At 38.3% G+C, this 15009-nt stretch overlaps 1 protein-coding gene across 1 annotated transcript; it reads left to right on the top strand.

Moving 5' to 3' along the window:
* Window positions 1-3830: 3830 nt before the first annotated feature.
* LOC121186261 (syndecan-2-like) lies at window positions 3831-14203 on the top strand. Its single transcript, XM_041044947.1, has 5 exons — window positions 3831-4119; window positions 9031-9160; window positions 9986-10188; window positions 10676-10964; window positions 11179-14203. The coding sequence occupies exons 1-5, from the start codon at window positions 4060-4062 to the stop codon at window positions 11340-11342; spliced, it is 846 nt and encodes a 281-aa protein (XP_040900881.1). The 5' UTR covers window positions 3831-4059; the 3' UTR covers window positions 11343-14203.
* Window positions 14204-15009: the final 806 nt, after the last annotated feature.

The raw sequence follows: 15009 nt of genomic DNA, 5'->3' as shown, positions 1-15009 counted from the left end.
CTCCAGCTCCTTAGATCACTTATTCATCCAACTTAATCCTGTTTTTCAGGATACTAAACTTGTTTTGTAGACCCCCCCCCAACACCAGACACAACACTCAGGGACTCTAAGACCAGGTCAAAGTTTGTGAAGGGCAGAGACTTTTGTTGTCTAACTAATGACATCATACTCAGGTGATCTTGGGCTTAGATTGTCTTGGTGTAGTTTTCAGCCAGTCTCTGATGGACGGGAGTGGGGTGTCATATGTGGACTACATCTCATTGTGCTTTGTGGATGAATAGTTGCAGGGTGCACGAGCCAGATGGTGCCAGGCGTTTACGAAGGCTGCCGTAGGTTCCGAGGTTTCCTGTGCCACCGGAGAATTTAGCGTGGGGTGCTGTGACCCAGAGGAGCTGAGTCCCAGAGACGTGTGAAGAAGACGAAGGCCGAGCTGGACCGAGTCCTCCCTGATGAAGGCGACGCCACCCCCACCTCTGCACCATGTGATCGATCTCTGCGGATACTGGTGTGTTCTGTCAGATACATCATCCATTTCAGCTAAATCTGTCTGTGCTCTGTATTTATGCTAATTGATTTTCTTTTTCTGAGACAGATGTCCAACCTTAAGGAAGACTGGAACTTGGCCTGTGACCTGACCTGAGCTCACCAAACCCTGCACACTGCTCTGACTTCCAGACCTCATCTTTGAAAGGACTTTTTAAAAATGCACCACTGGAACAGGACATCTGTCTGAGGACAGCACAAACAAACTGGGACAATAGGATTTTAGATGTATTGTATATATTGTAGCTGTATGTGATGCTGTGGGTATGCAGGCCACAGATTGTGGTCTCAAATCAGTTGTCATATGATGATGATGTAGATGACTTTGCTGCAAGAAAGACCAGGAGAGTAAAGCTGTAGCAGGTTATGTGAGATTGAGGAGGTGGTGGTGTAGTTTTTAAATAGTTTAAGCTAAAGCAATACCAAAAAAACAAAACAAAAAACCAGTCACTAATTAAACAATCATTACTTTAAGATGGATTATTTGATTTGCAATACTCAGTAAATCCACAGCTGGGTGAAAATAGACAATAGATTTGATATCAGAACTTACCTTTGAACAATACATTCACCACCTGGTTATCCTTGTCAAAACTATATTTGAGTTTATTGTCACACTCCAGTCTGAAGTAATATGTGTTGCTGGTATCAGGAACAATGTTATTGAGGGTTGTGGTGCAATCTTTTTTTTTTCAGGTTTCCCACGAGTTCTCCATTTTTTCTAGTTTGTTCAGCACTATCAAACACAATTTTGTTATCACTTCATCTAGTTCTTTTTCATACTTGTTCTCTATGCCAAAGGAGCAGGGGATGGTCACACAGGATCCACTCAGAGCCTCAATAGACTTTTGAATAATGACCTCAAAACCCTGACACATGGCACCTGAAACATAAAAAACAGACCTTGAAGAAGAGAACACACAACTTTACAACAGAAAGGCCAAAATGCCTTTCTAAAATCTTGGTACAAAAAAATATCCATGGAATCATGAAAATTCTACTCAATTCTATTCAACTACTATGGACAAATTTGTATGTATACAGAAGAATTAAAGATAGCGGTTGCTGAGAAACTGATCATGACACGTTTTTGTCATCTTTATAGTTACTAGTCCAAATATAAATAAACTTCATCTCACCTTGTAGCAGACAGCTCATAAGAAGAAGATTCAGAGCTCTGGCCATCTTTGTCAGGAGAGTCAGAAAATCAAGTTTGAAACCATCTGATGATGAGTGAGCCTCTAAGCCTTTCATTAGAATCCCATACAAATTAAATTATACATCATTCACTGTGTGTTTGCAGCCTTTGAAAGCAAAATGATGCAGTATAGCTGTTTATCACTAATAGACTACTACTTTGAAAGTTATTATTTGTAAAACCAAAACTAAACATTTTTTAAAACCATTTCTCATATTTATTTGACAGAGTTTTTATGAACGTTTGATCATGGTAATGATAAAGGGGAAGAAACATGAACTACTTTGAAAAAATAAACATATTTTTTGTCTGTTCATGCCTTACAGTGGTGGTTCCCATCTTGAGGTTCAGAATATCCTAAAGATGCTAAAAGATAAATCTGAGGGGTCATGAAATTAAAAATTAAATAAATAAGAATCTCAACAAAATCATGTTAGTTTTTCTTAGTTTTCTGTAATCTTAATTTCTTTTTTCATGTATTACTGGATAATTCGCATCTATCTCTTCAGGCATCTAATCATTGTTTGGTCAACCTGGTCAAAGCCAATAGACATATGCAACTGGTGATGAGAAATCACCAGTAGATTTTACTTATTTTTCAGTTGTCACAGGCAAAAACCCTTAGAAGTCACTGCCTTATAATACTGTGTATTATTTATAAAAAGTCCAGTCTTTGAGTGTCAAAAATGAATCTGGATTACATTCACGGAAAAAAGTAAAATAAAAATTGTATAAGTGCAGTCACTGATCATTTTCCTCCAGAAGTACTTACAAAAGAAAGGGCATTTTCTTCGTCATAGATTTTTATTTCTCGATATTGCAGTTTCATGTGTCAGGTGGGACTCGGTTGCTGTTTGTTGTATTTTTGTGTTGTCCTAACAATTCTTCTCCGCCAGAGGGAGTCCTTTCTGCAGTTTAACACGCAGTTCATTGATTCTCTTGTAATCTCATTCTCATATAATGAGACCACACATCAAAACACAGGAGGACGTCATCCCCCGCTTCATTCATTTCAATCATGGCACCTACGGTAATTGCAACATACAAGGGCAACCATGGTGTAATTACTACAGACACAAATTAACAGAACAGAATAACCAACACATAACAAATACACCCACATTCAGTCCATGGGCTCCAGGGAGATGGCACTCCCACAAGTCTTTGCGTTGTCCCTGGCCGCGGCGTAAGCCACTGGGGCTATCCGCCGTTACAGTTTACCGTGAAATAAAACACTGTCATATGTATGTGGAAACGTAATGATTTGGCCAACAAGTACTTTTTTAAGGAACTACATTCACTTTCAAAGAGAAGATACTGTAACCTCTCACTGTGTGGTGTTGCCTAGTGCGTATCTGCCTCTCCAACCCAGAAGTGTCCTTGTAGTATTATATCTAAATACTCCAAAATGAGAATCACCACTGCTATTTTCAGACCTATTTTCATACATCCTACACAATTTCAGGTATCGCTACTATGCATCCTGTGCTTTTTTACAACATTTCTTTAAAGGAAGATATCTGCTTGTTATGGGTAGAGACCAGGGTGAATTGAGTTTACCTTCTCAGTACATGTGAGGAGAGTGAATCCACGTTAATCCATTGAGAGATCGACAAAGAAATAAATGCAGAGGAAGAAACACTTGATTCTTTATTCAAGTAATAGTACCAATACCATGGTTTAAAAATACTCCATTAAAAGGAATTGTGTGTTAAAAGTCCTGCTTTTAAAATCATATTTTAGTAAAAGCACAGAAGACTGCAGGCTGATATGATTGTTAATAATTATTAATACTGATGGATCAGTGTGTAAGCAGCATCTTACTGTTGTAGCTGCTTGAGGTGGCATTAGTTTTAAATAGATAAATAAACAGTCAGCTTGTTTAGTCAAGTGGTTCCCAGCCTAGAAACAATCAGATAGTGGACTTCCAGTGTGTAAAACTGTGTGAATTCACGGGTTTCTGTGTGTGTGGGTGAGAGAGAGAGACAGAGACAGAGAGAGTGTAGTGTCCTTAAAGAAACGCCCCCAGCCTCGTGCCTTCTTCGGTGTGAACGTCACGCCGTGCTGACATCACCGCGGAGCCACGCTGCACTGCCAGTCCAAACAACTTTTCCAGAGGAACTCCACATCACTACGCGTCCAGGAGCCCTCCACCGAAGTGCCGATATTTCTCCGAGCCGCCGAAAACACCAGTGAAAACGTGACGAGGAATTTAGCTTAACGACATTGCTTTGCTTCTCAGTGTCTATAATTTAGTTTTTCCCCCCTCACCGTATACATTTTCCCGTACAACTGCCGTTTCTTTTTTGGAAGTGAGGATGAGGAATCTGTGGTTGTTGTTCCTCGTCGGGCTGGCGACTGGGTTTATCAGTGAAAAAGTAAGTGGTTTTTAATCGCGGTTTTACTCTAAATTTGGACCAATTGACGTTAATGATGAACCTGAATGTCATTTGACTCGATAACGTTGAATTTGTGTCTTTCTTTTATCCCTAGTTTAGGCACAAATCAGCCGTTAAGATACGGTTAAAAGAAGCAAACCTCCTTAACGTTCGGTTTTATTCAGTTGCTTCTGTTTGCCAGGCAGGTTCCGCATAAAATCAATGGGAAATTATTACATTTAATGTTATACCGTCCTGGCTTGTTCAGTATGTTTTTTTTAAACGAATTTTACATAATTGGTCCGCTCGGACTTTTTTATGTAAAGTCTGTGCTAAAAATAATGAACATGAAATGAACCCTAGCTGTTTTCAAGCTTAAGCAAATGTTATCTTCCAGGAAGCAATAGTATTTACATAAGAGATGTGTTATTTGGCGGACTAATTCAGGGCTTGCTGATATTCATCCACAGACTGTGTATTCAGCCCAAGTTTAGGCGTCCAGTTGGTGTCAAGTTCACACAGGGCCAAAGTCTGTTCAGCCTCCAGCTCACAGCTTTGACATTTAAACCCAAACCTCCAGACCTGGCCTGAATTTCTCACCCACACAAGCTTTAAAATGTCATTATTTGCTAAATAAAATACAGAGTCAGAAAATAATTAATATTTAACAATGATAAAAATGTTCTTGCCTCTCTCCGTCTTTCCCTTTTTCTGTGTGTGTGTGTGTGTGTGTTGTAAAGCTGGAAAACACCTGGAAATGACAGGCTGAAACAGAGCTCTGTACATTGTCACAAGTGTGAAAAATATCCTGGTTGCATGATTTATTGACTGTAAAGTCCCAAATGAGAGCCAAGGAACTTTGACACCTCTCCTTAAATGCATGATATTTCTGATTTATGGTCTGTATATTGTAAAAGGGAGAGGGCTGAAACCTGAGACTGTCCTGCTGGATATTTGTAGCAGGAACTGAAGAGAAAGCACACATTGGCTTAATACTGGAATAAATACAGTTTGTCATTTCTTTTCCACCCAGGGCCCCATGGGAGTTTTAATCCCTAAATATAATATCTTATAAACAAATGTGATCACTAAGAAAAACAAACTAAACTTTAAATTTTATCATCTTGTAATGAGCTCCCTACTCTGATCCACATATGCTTTGATTCGCCTTTACTTTATGCCACTAATACACAGACTCCAGTCCTAAATTGCTGGGTGTGATGGGTTACATCGTGTATTCAAACTGCCTCTTTCTCTGAGTGTGGCTGGAGAATTACTCATTAGTCAGTCAGCAATGTTGCTCACATCTGAAAGATGAATGTTCAAACAGGCTTTTTGCCTCTGACAGTTTGTGAGCCGGTAGTTGTGTCATTTTCTGGATGGATGACTCATAGTGAGTCTCACTGGGCTAGTCCAGGCAAGCATGTAACTGCGTAGGATACATGCAGTTTTCCATCCAACCAGATAAGGCAAGAGGAAGAGTGTAACACCTCCTCTTCTCATATTTATTAATGATTATTGTCATGGTATTTCTAAACCACAGTAACAAAACACAGTGTATATATTTATCTGAGTAACAGTATTATTCACAGCAAGGGAAGACTTTTGACATCTGATTGACTTCTAGACTGTTTCTGCAACATTTTTGTAACTTGTAGCTTGTTTGTTTTATGTCTGTCACTCTCAGCTTACATGAGGGATTTTCACATTTTTAAGCACAACAAGACTTTGGCAGTTGTAAACAAGTGCCAGATAGATTTTTTATAGTGGGAAATACCAGTCAGGTTTTTACCACATATTGGTGGTGAGGTATTGTCATTTTCTATTAGTATCACACTTTGGAAATTCTTGTCTACCTACGTCTCTCTGTACAAACTTACCAAACCCTGCCCAGACCCACAATAGTTGTTTAACAAAAATGTTAGACAACTGTTTACCTCCAATTGGCTTCCTTTTCTGAACTTGTAAAATAATTTTGCCTTTGAGAAGCATTTACAGTCTGTAACTGCTGTCGAAAGACTAAATAAATCGACTTGATGTTAAGGGGTCAAACATTTTATGACTTGTAGTCTTCATCAAACATACACCCCCTCAAACATGGCATTGTGTGATGCTGCTGCTATCTAGGTGGTGATGACAGGTCTGCTGTGTGCTTTTGGCTGTTACACAACCTCACTTTTGACCCAACCACTCTCCTATGGACTCACAGCTCATTGGGGAAATATTTTACTGTAATAACTGTTTACCCAGCAGACACCAAAAAACATGGATTTGTTGGGTAAAAGTTGTAATAATGCACTCTCCCAACACACTCACACACCCTCCCTGTTGCATGTCTGCAGTGTTTTACCACTGTGACCCGGCTGTTTCCAGAAAACTGTATTCACCGGGACACCAGATGGTTATATACGTTTGTGTGTGTGTGTGTGTGTGTGTGTGTTCTGTGTGCGCTCTGTGTGCTCTCTGTGTGTGTGTGCGCGTGCTCTATGTATGTTTTCCAGATGTGTGTAACTCTCTGAGTGACTTAGTCAAGTCTTCCAGTAAGCCCCAATGCAAAACTTGTTTCGGGCAGGCAGATGTACAGAGAAGGTGATAGTTGATTTTTTTTTGTTTTGGTGTTTCATTTTGTTTGTTACACTGTCTGTACATGTGTTTGAGAAAACTGAAGTTGATACAATTAGTCAATTAATCAATCAGTCAAAAAAAAAAAAATCTGCATTCTGCAAGTTATTAATTTAATTTATTTTATGAGTGATTGCACATACATCTTCTATATTGTTATGTTCATTAATATCATATCATTATTATTGCCATTAATTATGTCAACCGTGCAGCCTAGCCCTATATCGCTGTGCAGTGCTGAAGTACTTGTACGTGGTGGTGGCTGTGTGTGTTTGGCCATCTATTCAGAAGCACCTGAGGTCATAATAGAGCGTGTTGTTGTGGCCTTAAAAGGTAAGGTACATTTAGTATGTACATTGTGTGCCTTCTTCACTGGGACAATTTAGTCAGTATCAATGTGAGCATGAACTGCTTTCTTTTAAAGCTGGAGACCAAACAAGCAAGACCAGCTATGTCCAACTGGGAGCTGTGAGTTTGACAGTAAAAATTAACTCCCACTGGTCAGCCACACACATTCTAGGTTTAAGGTAAAGACAAAAGACATGAGATGGACATCACATTTGCATGTCTACAGCAGTTCTGGTTTTGTTTGTGTGTGTGTGTTTGTGCTGCACTGTGTGTTTCGTTTTCACAAGCACAGCATCTGCTTTTGTAATCCCTGGCTGAAGATAGCAAGAATGTGAGAACCCCGTCTGCTATTTCAGTCAGTCTTGGTATTATGAGACTTCACTGTCCTTTGAAAATTGATGTTGATGATTTTCTGTTTGGCCTGTTTCACCACAGTGTGAACATCTGGTTTGTCTCATAATGTTTTTGTCATGTTGTTGGTTGTTACATCTCAGTTAGCCCAGACAAGATTCAGATTTCACAGGCTCCATGATGGAAATTGAGCTAAAACATTTTTCCAGAATCTTGAGCTTGTTTAATATGACCAAAAATAGGTATACCTGCAGCTTGCTTATATGTTGCAGAATAAAACAGCCTTAATAGATCAAGTGTTTGGTGTGCAGTTACAGAATAACAAATTTCACATCTGTATAACATCTGATTCTTGGCTTATTTTACTCTAACTCTCCTGTGCAGAAACCATAAATCCATAAGTCCAATCAACTACCATCGTCATGACTTGTTGGGTTTTGTTTGTTTCCTTATGATTACATTTGTTGCCTACAGATGAAATGCTAAATAAGGACTCATGACTCATGCTTTAAGATTATATTTACAACTTTACTTCCTTCACGTTTGAATATTTATTGCTACCAAAGACACCTCCTCATGCATTTTCTCCTCGCTCTTCAGCGCCTGTTTTATGAGAAACGTACAGTACTGTCCCCGTCTCTCTCCCTCCTTTACCTTTCTCTCCAGTCTCTGTCCTTTCTTCCTCTCTCAGCACCTGTCTTAGTGGAGGCATAGTATACATACCAGACATACTTCAGGTCTCAATGGGCCATATTCATCCACGCCTGTGTGTGTATGTGTGTGTGTCTGTCTGTGTGTCTTGATACCAACATCTGCTGAGCCATTCCTGTTTTTTTTTCAGTCTCATTATCAGGTTGTCTTCTTTGATTTGCGAGTTCTTCTAGTCTGCCTGATCTGTTTGTTTTATTACCTTTTGTCTGAAGTTATTATAACTTGTTCTATTCAACTTCAGTCACAGTCATATTTCAACAAGCCGATGAATAACTTCATCTGTTTGAGCACCTCATCTCTTTGGCTAAAGCTTTTTCTTTAGATGAAGAGACAATAGGCTTTTGGTTTTCATCACACTCCTTTGTGGAGTGTTTGGTTTGGTGGGAATACATAAAACAGTTTTCCTGTGTGTGTGTGTGTGTGTGTGTGTGTGTCCGCTTGTCTGTTTTGTGTGTTGTCTTTTGAAGCTGCGCTATCTGTCCCTCCTCCTCTTACATACACTTAGATCTCTGCTGTCTGGCTCTGTGAAGCTTCACAAATTACTGCCACAATGCATGAAATGAAAAAGAAACCAGCCTCTGCCTACTGTTCATGCTTCAGTATGGATGGAATACACACAATGGTTAAACTCACAGACGCCTGTGAACACTCTAGCATATTTGGCCTGCATAGGTCATTGGTTGTGAGAGGTATTGTCTTACTGCAAAACTGTAGAGATGTTCACATGTTTTCAATTAGTGGAAGGAATTTTGCAAGTGTGAATGAAGCAGATTTATGCGTAGCTGTGTCTCTCCCTCTCCTTTTTTGTCTTTGTTAGTATTTCTCTCCAGCTTGCATTTAATGAGTAATAAAAATGCCTGTAATTTTTCTTTCTCCCAGCTTTTGGTCTCCTCCCAGTCACAGCCTTCAATAGATGACCTGTACCTAGAGGGCCAAACATCAGGTGACCTTCCTATAGATGATGAAGATGGCGAAGATGATGGCTCAGGCTCAGGATCTGGAGACTATGGTAAGGAGACTACTGTCTCTTGAACTTTCTTTGTTTCGTAATTGTTTTTTTTTTTTTTTTTTAATTGATATAAACCATTTTTGGTCCAATGGAGGGTTCACAAATTCTGATTTTTATTAAGTAAAATTAACACAAAGTACGACTTAATCTCATACACTTTTCATTTTTATTTTTCAAGTCTTCTTCAACATTCCAGGGTCTCCTCTAGATATTACCATGGCATAGTTGTAGAAATTGTACTTTCTATGATTTAATAAATCTGATTATGACTACTTTAACCTTCCAATCACAGCTTCATGTTCAAATTTCCTCATAATCAGCCCAAAAGTTTCCTAGCCCCCCATGTATCCACTCAGTTACACATGTCAGACAAATGAGCAATATGTATTGTATTCATGAATGAACCACACAGAAGCACTCACTGTGTGCCAGATGTTTGTCCTGAGGGGATGTGAAGATTTTATTGGCCCACAGATGTCAGATATTTCTGCCTTCATTATAAGTGACTCAACCTTTACACCCACAGTGAATAACGTGTCGGAACATTTAGTTCATCCAGAACATTCAGTGTGATCCCAATATAAAGTTTAAATGTGGTATAATGTAGTTACGTAAATTCCCTGAAGTTATGTAGCTCACAGATTACATTCCTCCAGCATGTAAAAGAACTGGTTAATTGAAATCACCAGAGCACATTTTAAACATAATTAGGCCAAAATTAGGTTGCTACGCTGCATGTGAATCAATTCAGAAATACCTTTTACTCTAAAATCTGTCATGGTGCTAGGCTGAAAAGAAAGTGTCCAACGTTTTCCTCTGTCTCAGCTTTTGTCCGCATCGAAGATAGTGAGATGCTGGAGAGGTTCCTCAACTTCCCAAGGACCAGAGAAATGGTTCCAGCTCAGCCACAGCCAACAGCAGACTCTTCTCACAACCCACCAACCACAGCAGCAGGCAGCCAGGATCAAACAACCACAGTGAAGACAACACCGTACATATTCCCTTCTGGAGAAGATGGGGATGCAGGGGTAGAATATTACTTTTCCTTTTCTTCAAATGTTTATCTCAAAGTTCTGATCTTTATGGCTTGGATCTCAAGACTAACCACTATTTATATACTGTATTCCATTTAAAATATTCAAACTAATATTTTGAATGGTATACTTTCCAACTTTCAGTGATTTTTTTTTTTCAATGTTTTTTGGACATCGGTAAATGTTAGTAATCTCATGATTTACAGACATATACATCTTTTGCGAAACTCTAAGCCCTTGCAAATACACACTATTATAGAAATTTTGATTATTTATTTCTGCAAGGTCTAACAATAAAACTATAAAACTAAGAGCTTTAACAAAGCATTTCCGGCATCTACTTCTTGCTCTAAATGATCTAAAGGACTTAAAACCACCTAGAGTTTTATTTTATTTTATTTTATTTTATTTTATTTATTTTTTTACCCTGCTTTGTTACTCAGTGACTCATGCATTCAACAAATGCAAATATTTTTCCCAGGAGGCGCTTGCTATTGGCCCAACAGCTGGCATAGAGAATGCCAGCCCCAGCTCCTCCAATGTGACTCCCACTGGAACCACTGCCACTGAATTCAGTATCGCCAAAGATGCAGACGAGGACAACAGCCTGGATAGGTTGCAGACATCAAAAGAAAGTGAAGAAAAAGTTTTGATCCAAGAGGGGGTTGACAATGAAGTTCTGGCCAAAAATCGAGGCAAAACATATGCAATGGAATCTTCTGAAGAGGTGACCCCTGAGAACTTATGGGAGAGGACAGAAGTTCTGGCAGGTAAGTACATATTTCCACAAGCCCTTTTAGAGTATCAGGATTTAGACTGATGATGAAGAATACCTTATTTTCTTTTTAATTTAGTGTCCTAAAATTATATAACTTAAAGTTCTGTAAATATTTTTGACAGTTTTGGTCTCCCTAAGTCATATTATTGCCAAAAATCTGAAAACAAAAATTGCAATATGTTAATATTCTCTTATATCCCCTCCAGCGGTGATAGCATGCGGAGTGGTCGGGTTCCTCTGTGCTGTTTTCCTCCTCCTACTTCTTGCCTACCGCATGAAGAAGAAGGACGAAGGTAGCTATGACCTTGGAGACACCAAACTTTCCACGACAGCCTATCACAAAGCGCCTACCAAGGAGTTTTATGCCTGAACTGACAAATGAGGACTTTAAATGGAATCTGTCACCTGCCAGTCAGGACTAAGAATGGATCTATAAACAGCTGAAGATGATTCTATTTGTTGAAGTTTGAAGTCAAACACCTCTGCTCTTCTTCAGTGCTAATATTTCCTGTGTTCCTCCTCCTCCATCCTTTCATCTTTTTCTCTACATGTTCAGTTTTTGTGAAGAGGAGGTCATAAGAGAACAAATAATAATAAAATATCATTCCATTCCATTCATTCATTAGGGAAGGAGTTAGTCATTTAATACGCATCCTAAATTTTAAGGAAGGAATCTCCTCTTGAGTATCACCGTGGAAAACCACTATTCTTGTCTAGTAAAGTAATCAACTTGAAAGTATTGTTAACATTGTGCCTTTAAACCCATTTTACTTCTCTACGCTGAACACGAGGCTGGGCTTGGTTCCGCATTAGCAGTAAATCAAATATCCCATTTAGCAGAACTGAACAGTCCCAAGTCAGCAAAACAGCATGGGGAAGTAAACATATTAATAGCCTTTTCACATTTTGAATGCTGTTAAAGGAAGCTGTGGCATGTATAGGATTAATATTACAAAGAACCAGCAAACGCTGATAGCCTTTACCCTTTATTTGAGGTCAAATGTGCTTTGTTTGTTAACATCTTGCATTGTTACATTTCATTTTCTGTACGCTTTTCTGAATTGAAGATTTTTTTTGTTGTTATGAGGAATGAATGTGTTTTTTATATGCTGTCCAGTATTTGTAACTCTTCAGGTACATATTTTTGTTGTTTTCTCATAAGTATTTGACCCCTATAAAACTGACCAAATATAAATGTGTTTTATTTCTCTTTAGGAAAATTATTTTTAGTAGCTTTTTCGATGTTTGTTGTTTTTAGAGATTATATTTCTGTAAGCCATTTTTTAAAAAGAGACTTGAGTCTTTGCACTCATACAGCGGTAGCCTTACAGGTAAATGTCCCTCAACCTTGCATCTGTCCAACATTAGTAATATTTTCGGGACTATTCTATTTGGTGACTGAATGCAGCAAACATGTGGCCAGGATTGCTACAGTAGAGCCAAAGCTAATGACTATAATTCACAAACCATCTAAGTGACCAGTGTTGTCTGACAGAGGCCAAAGCACATTCCTTTCGTACTGTCAACTGTATACAGCTGTAATGGCGGGTTTGAAGTTAAAGGGACAGTGACAGCGTTGAGTTTTTTTTTTTTCCTTAGTTTTTTTATTTAATTCATGCAGCCGGTTTGGAGAGTTAAAGATTTCTGTTTCTTCTTAACTGTAATAAGCAATGTTACAATGCTAGTCTGAGTGGTAAGCATGTCAGGGTTTAAACACACTTCCTAATTCTCAGTGTATAACTCAAGCAGCCAACCAAAGGAGTGTAGGATCTTTTAGAGCTTTGCTAAGGATATACTTAACAGCAGTGACAACAGTGTGTTATTCCCCTGATAGCATCAATTTTACTTATGTATGGGGGATTTGTCCTATATGTAGACACAGAGGAAGATTTTTTTTTCAAATCAACCTTGGCTGAGTTCAGTGGTTGGTTGATTCATACAGAGAGTTGGAGGTTGAGCAGTTAAACTATGAGTAGACCTGCCATTTATCTACAAAGTCTCATCAAAGTTACATTAATTTCTGATTGTTTCTGTTGCTCTGAGTTTGTTGACTTTGAGTTATATATTGCATAACAAATGTTAAATCATTATAGGCATTTCCTTATAGGATTGTAATGGACATTTTTGTTTGTTGTTAGATTTTCCTTTGTTAATAGTCACTACCTGTGTCTATTGCAACGTGTTTTTTGAGTCTATTAACAGTTTGATTACCCTCATGCGTGAAGTTACATTTATCTTTTATGCTCCAGTCATGGCTTCCAGTCGTGTTTTCATGATATATCTGCCTTGATCATAATAGAGCGGTAACAGATTATTTTAAAACAATTCTAGACTGCCTGAATGCAAATGCACATGCAAACTACCTATTCACCATGGCTGGAATAAACAGGACGACCTGATCACTAACCTACTGTGACTTACTGTTGATAACTTGATATTTGTTGCACTTGACTCCGCAGTGCCTTGTAAGTCATTGTCTACATTCATTTACAGTATTAGTGTCATGCTCTGACCTTCAAGCTGTACAGAACCACATCTGTAGACTAGTTCTGGGCTACACTGCACTGTGCCAGTGTGGTCTCAAGAAAAGTAATTTCTGTGACAGAAATGTCTGACATAAACCATATCCTTAAAGAGTTAGGACAACGGGTCACTATTCACAATCCAACAGATGATGACATACCATAACCTTTCTTTTCTAAAATCTCTGTACATTTATACAGTATGTTGATGATACTATAATTTATAAGTATTAATTTATAAGTACTTCGACAATAGTCCAGGTTATTAGGTCAGTGATAAATTGGGATTGTACAGTGTTTACTCATGTTTGAAGCCTCTTTGTGCCTACTGCTTTTTTTTTCCTATTTATGATTTTTAGAATATTTACAAGCTTTAGTTCAATTAATTTTCAGTTTCATTAACAGTTATTTAGCTCTTTTGAAATGCATTTTTTTCATATGAATGGCTTTAATACATGATTCAAATAGAATAATTCTTTGTAAATATTTTGCAGCTTTAATTTTCTTTTTTGTCCATGTTGAACATGAATTGACTGAAGCCTTGAGGTAACAGATAATCACCTACACAATGGTGAGGACAAGCCAAAAATCAACACACCAATAAGACGTATGCACGACAGGCTGCCTTACAGAGAACAGTGTTGCTGAAATGGTGTATCTTATGAGGTTCACTACTGAATAAAAGATGTGGCTTTAATGCAATGGTGAATCTGGCTGTTTGTCATTTTTTGACTCAGCGGATTGGTCTGAATATAAGATCATACATTCCTTCTTTGTTCTTGTACAAACACAACACAACAGCATGTGTGCTAATGTTCAACAACCTCCCTGTGCATCTTACCTTCTGCCCATTTAATGACATTTTTCCCTTCATTTACCATTTCTGATGTATCTGTCTGTCGCTGACACAGACACAAAATTGTTTTTGGAACCTGTGTGTTATAAACTTGTGTTTTGTTGTCTGTGTTGTATATTCACTGTATGCAAAAGGCAAAACCAAAAGACTTGCATCAAAAGCCAGATTCTTATGCAAGTCCTTTAATCATTTGACAGAAATTTGTGGTGTCAATAGATGAAAGCTCCCACAGGACACACAGTTTGTAATGAAACATTGGTTATGACACGTGTTAAATGTCCCCACACTGAAAGGTCATTTGCAGGTAAAAGCACTCAGATCTAAATTTTGTTCCACTTGTTTGCACAGTAGTGCAGAAAAAACATTTCCTACTGACCTCAAGAAATATCCTTTTACAAATGTAAGTGCCAAAAAAGAAAAAAAGATTTCAAACCACTGTGTTAAACCATGCCAGCAACATGTGAATGGAGCCAAATGGTCAGATGTTTTTCAAAACCCAGTGATGCAGAGAGGAAAACACAAATGACAGAGGGAAAAGTGAAAAAAGAGGCTGGTGAAAAACAGGGGCGACACTGAGTGTCTTATAACAGTATGTGAAGCAAATGGAAAAGAAGAGGAAAACTAAAAACTAGAAGTAAACATGAATCTGATCCTTCTCA

This window comes from Toxotes jaculatrix, chromosome 8 (genome assembly GCF_017976425.1).
Source record: "Toxotes jaculatrix isolate fToxJac2 chromosome 8, fToxJac2.pri, whole genome shotgun sequence".
In the NCBI taxonomy this organism is placed as follows: domain Eukaryota; kingdom Metazoa; phylum Chordata; class Actinopteri; family Toxotidae; genus Toxotes; species Toxotes jaculatrix.
Note: the sequence above shows the minus strand (reverse complement) of the source record. Positions and strands in the feature narration are given on the sequence as shown.

Excerpts from the sequence above, each read along its gene's own strand:
- LOC121186261 (XM_041044947.1), top strand. The coding sequence starts at position 4,060 with ATGAGGAATCTGTGGTTGTTGTTCCTCGTCGGGCTGGCGACTGGGTTT. Across the intron at positions 4,120-9,030 it reads CTGGGTTTATCAGTGAAAAA|CTTTTGGTCTCCTCCCAGTC; the intron begins GTAAGTGGTTTT and ends TCTTTCTCCCAG. Across the intron at positions 9,161-9,985 it reads CTCAGGATCTGGAGACTATG|CTTTTGTCCGCATCGAAGAT; the intron begins GTAAGGAGACTA and ends CCTCTGTCTCAG.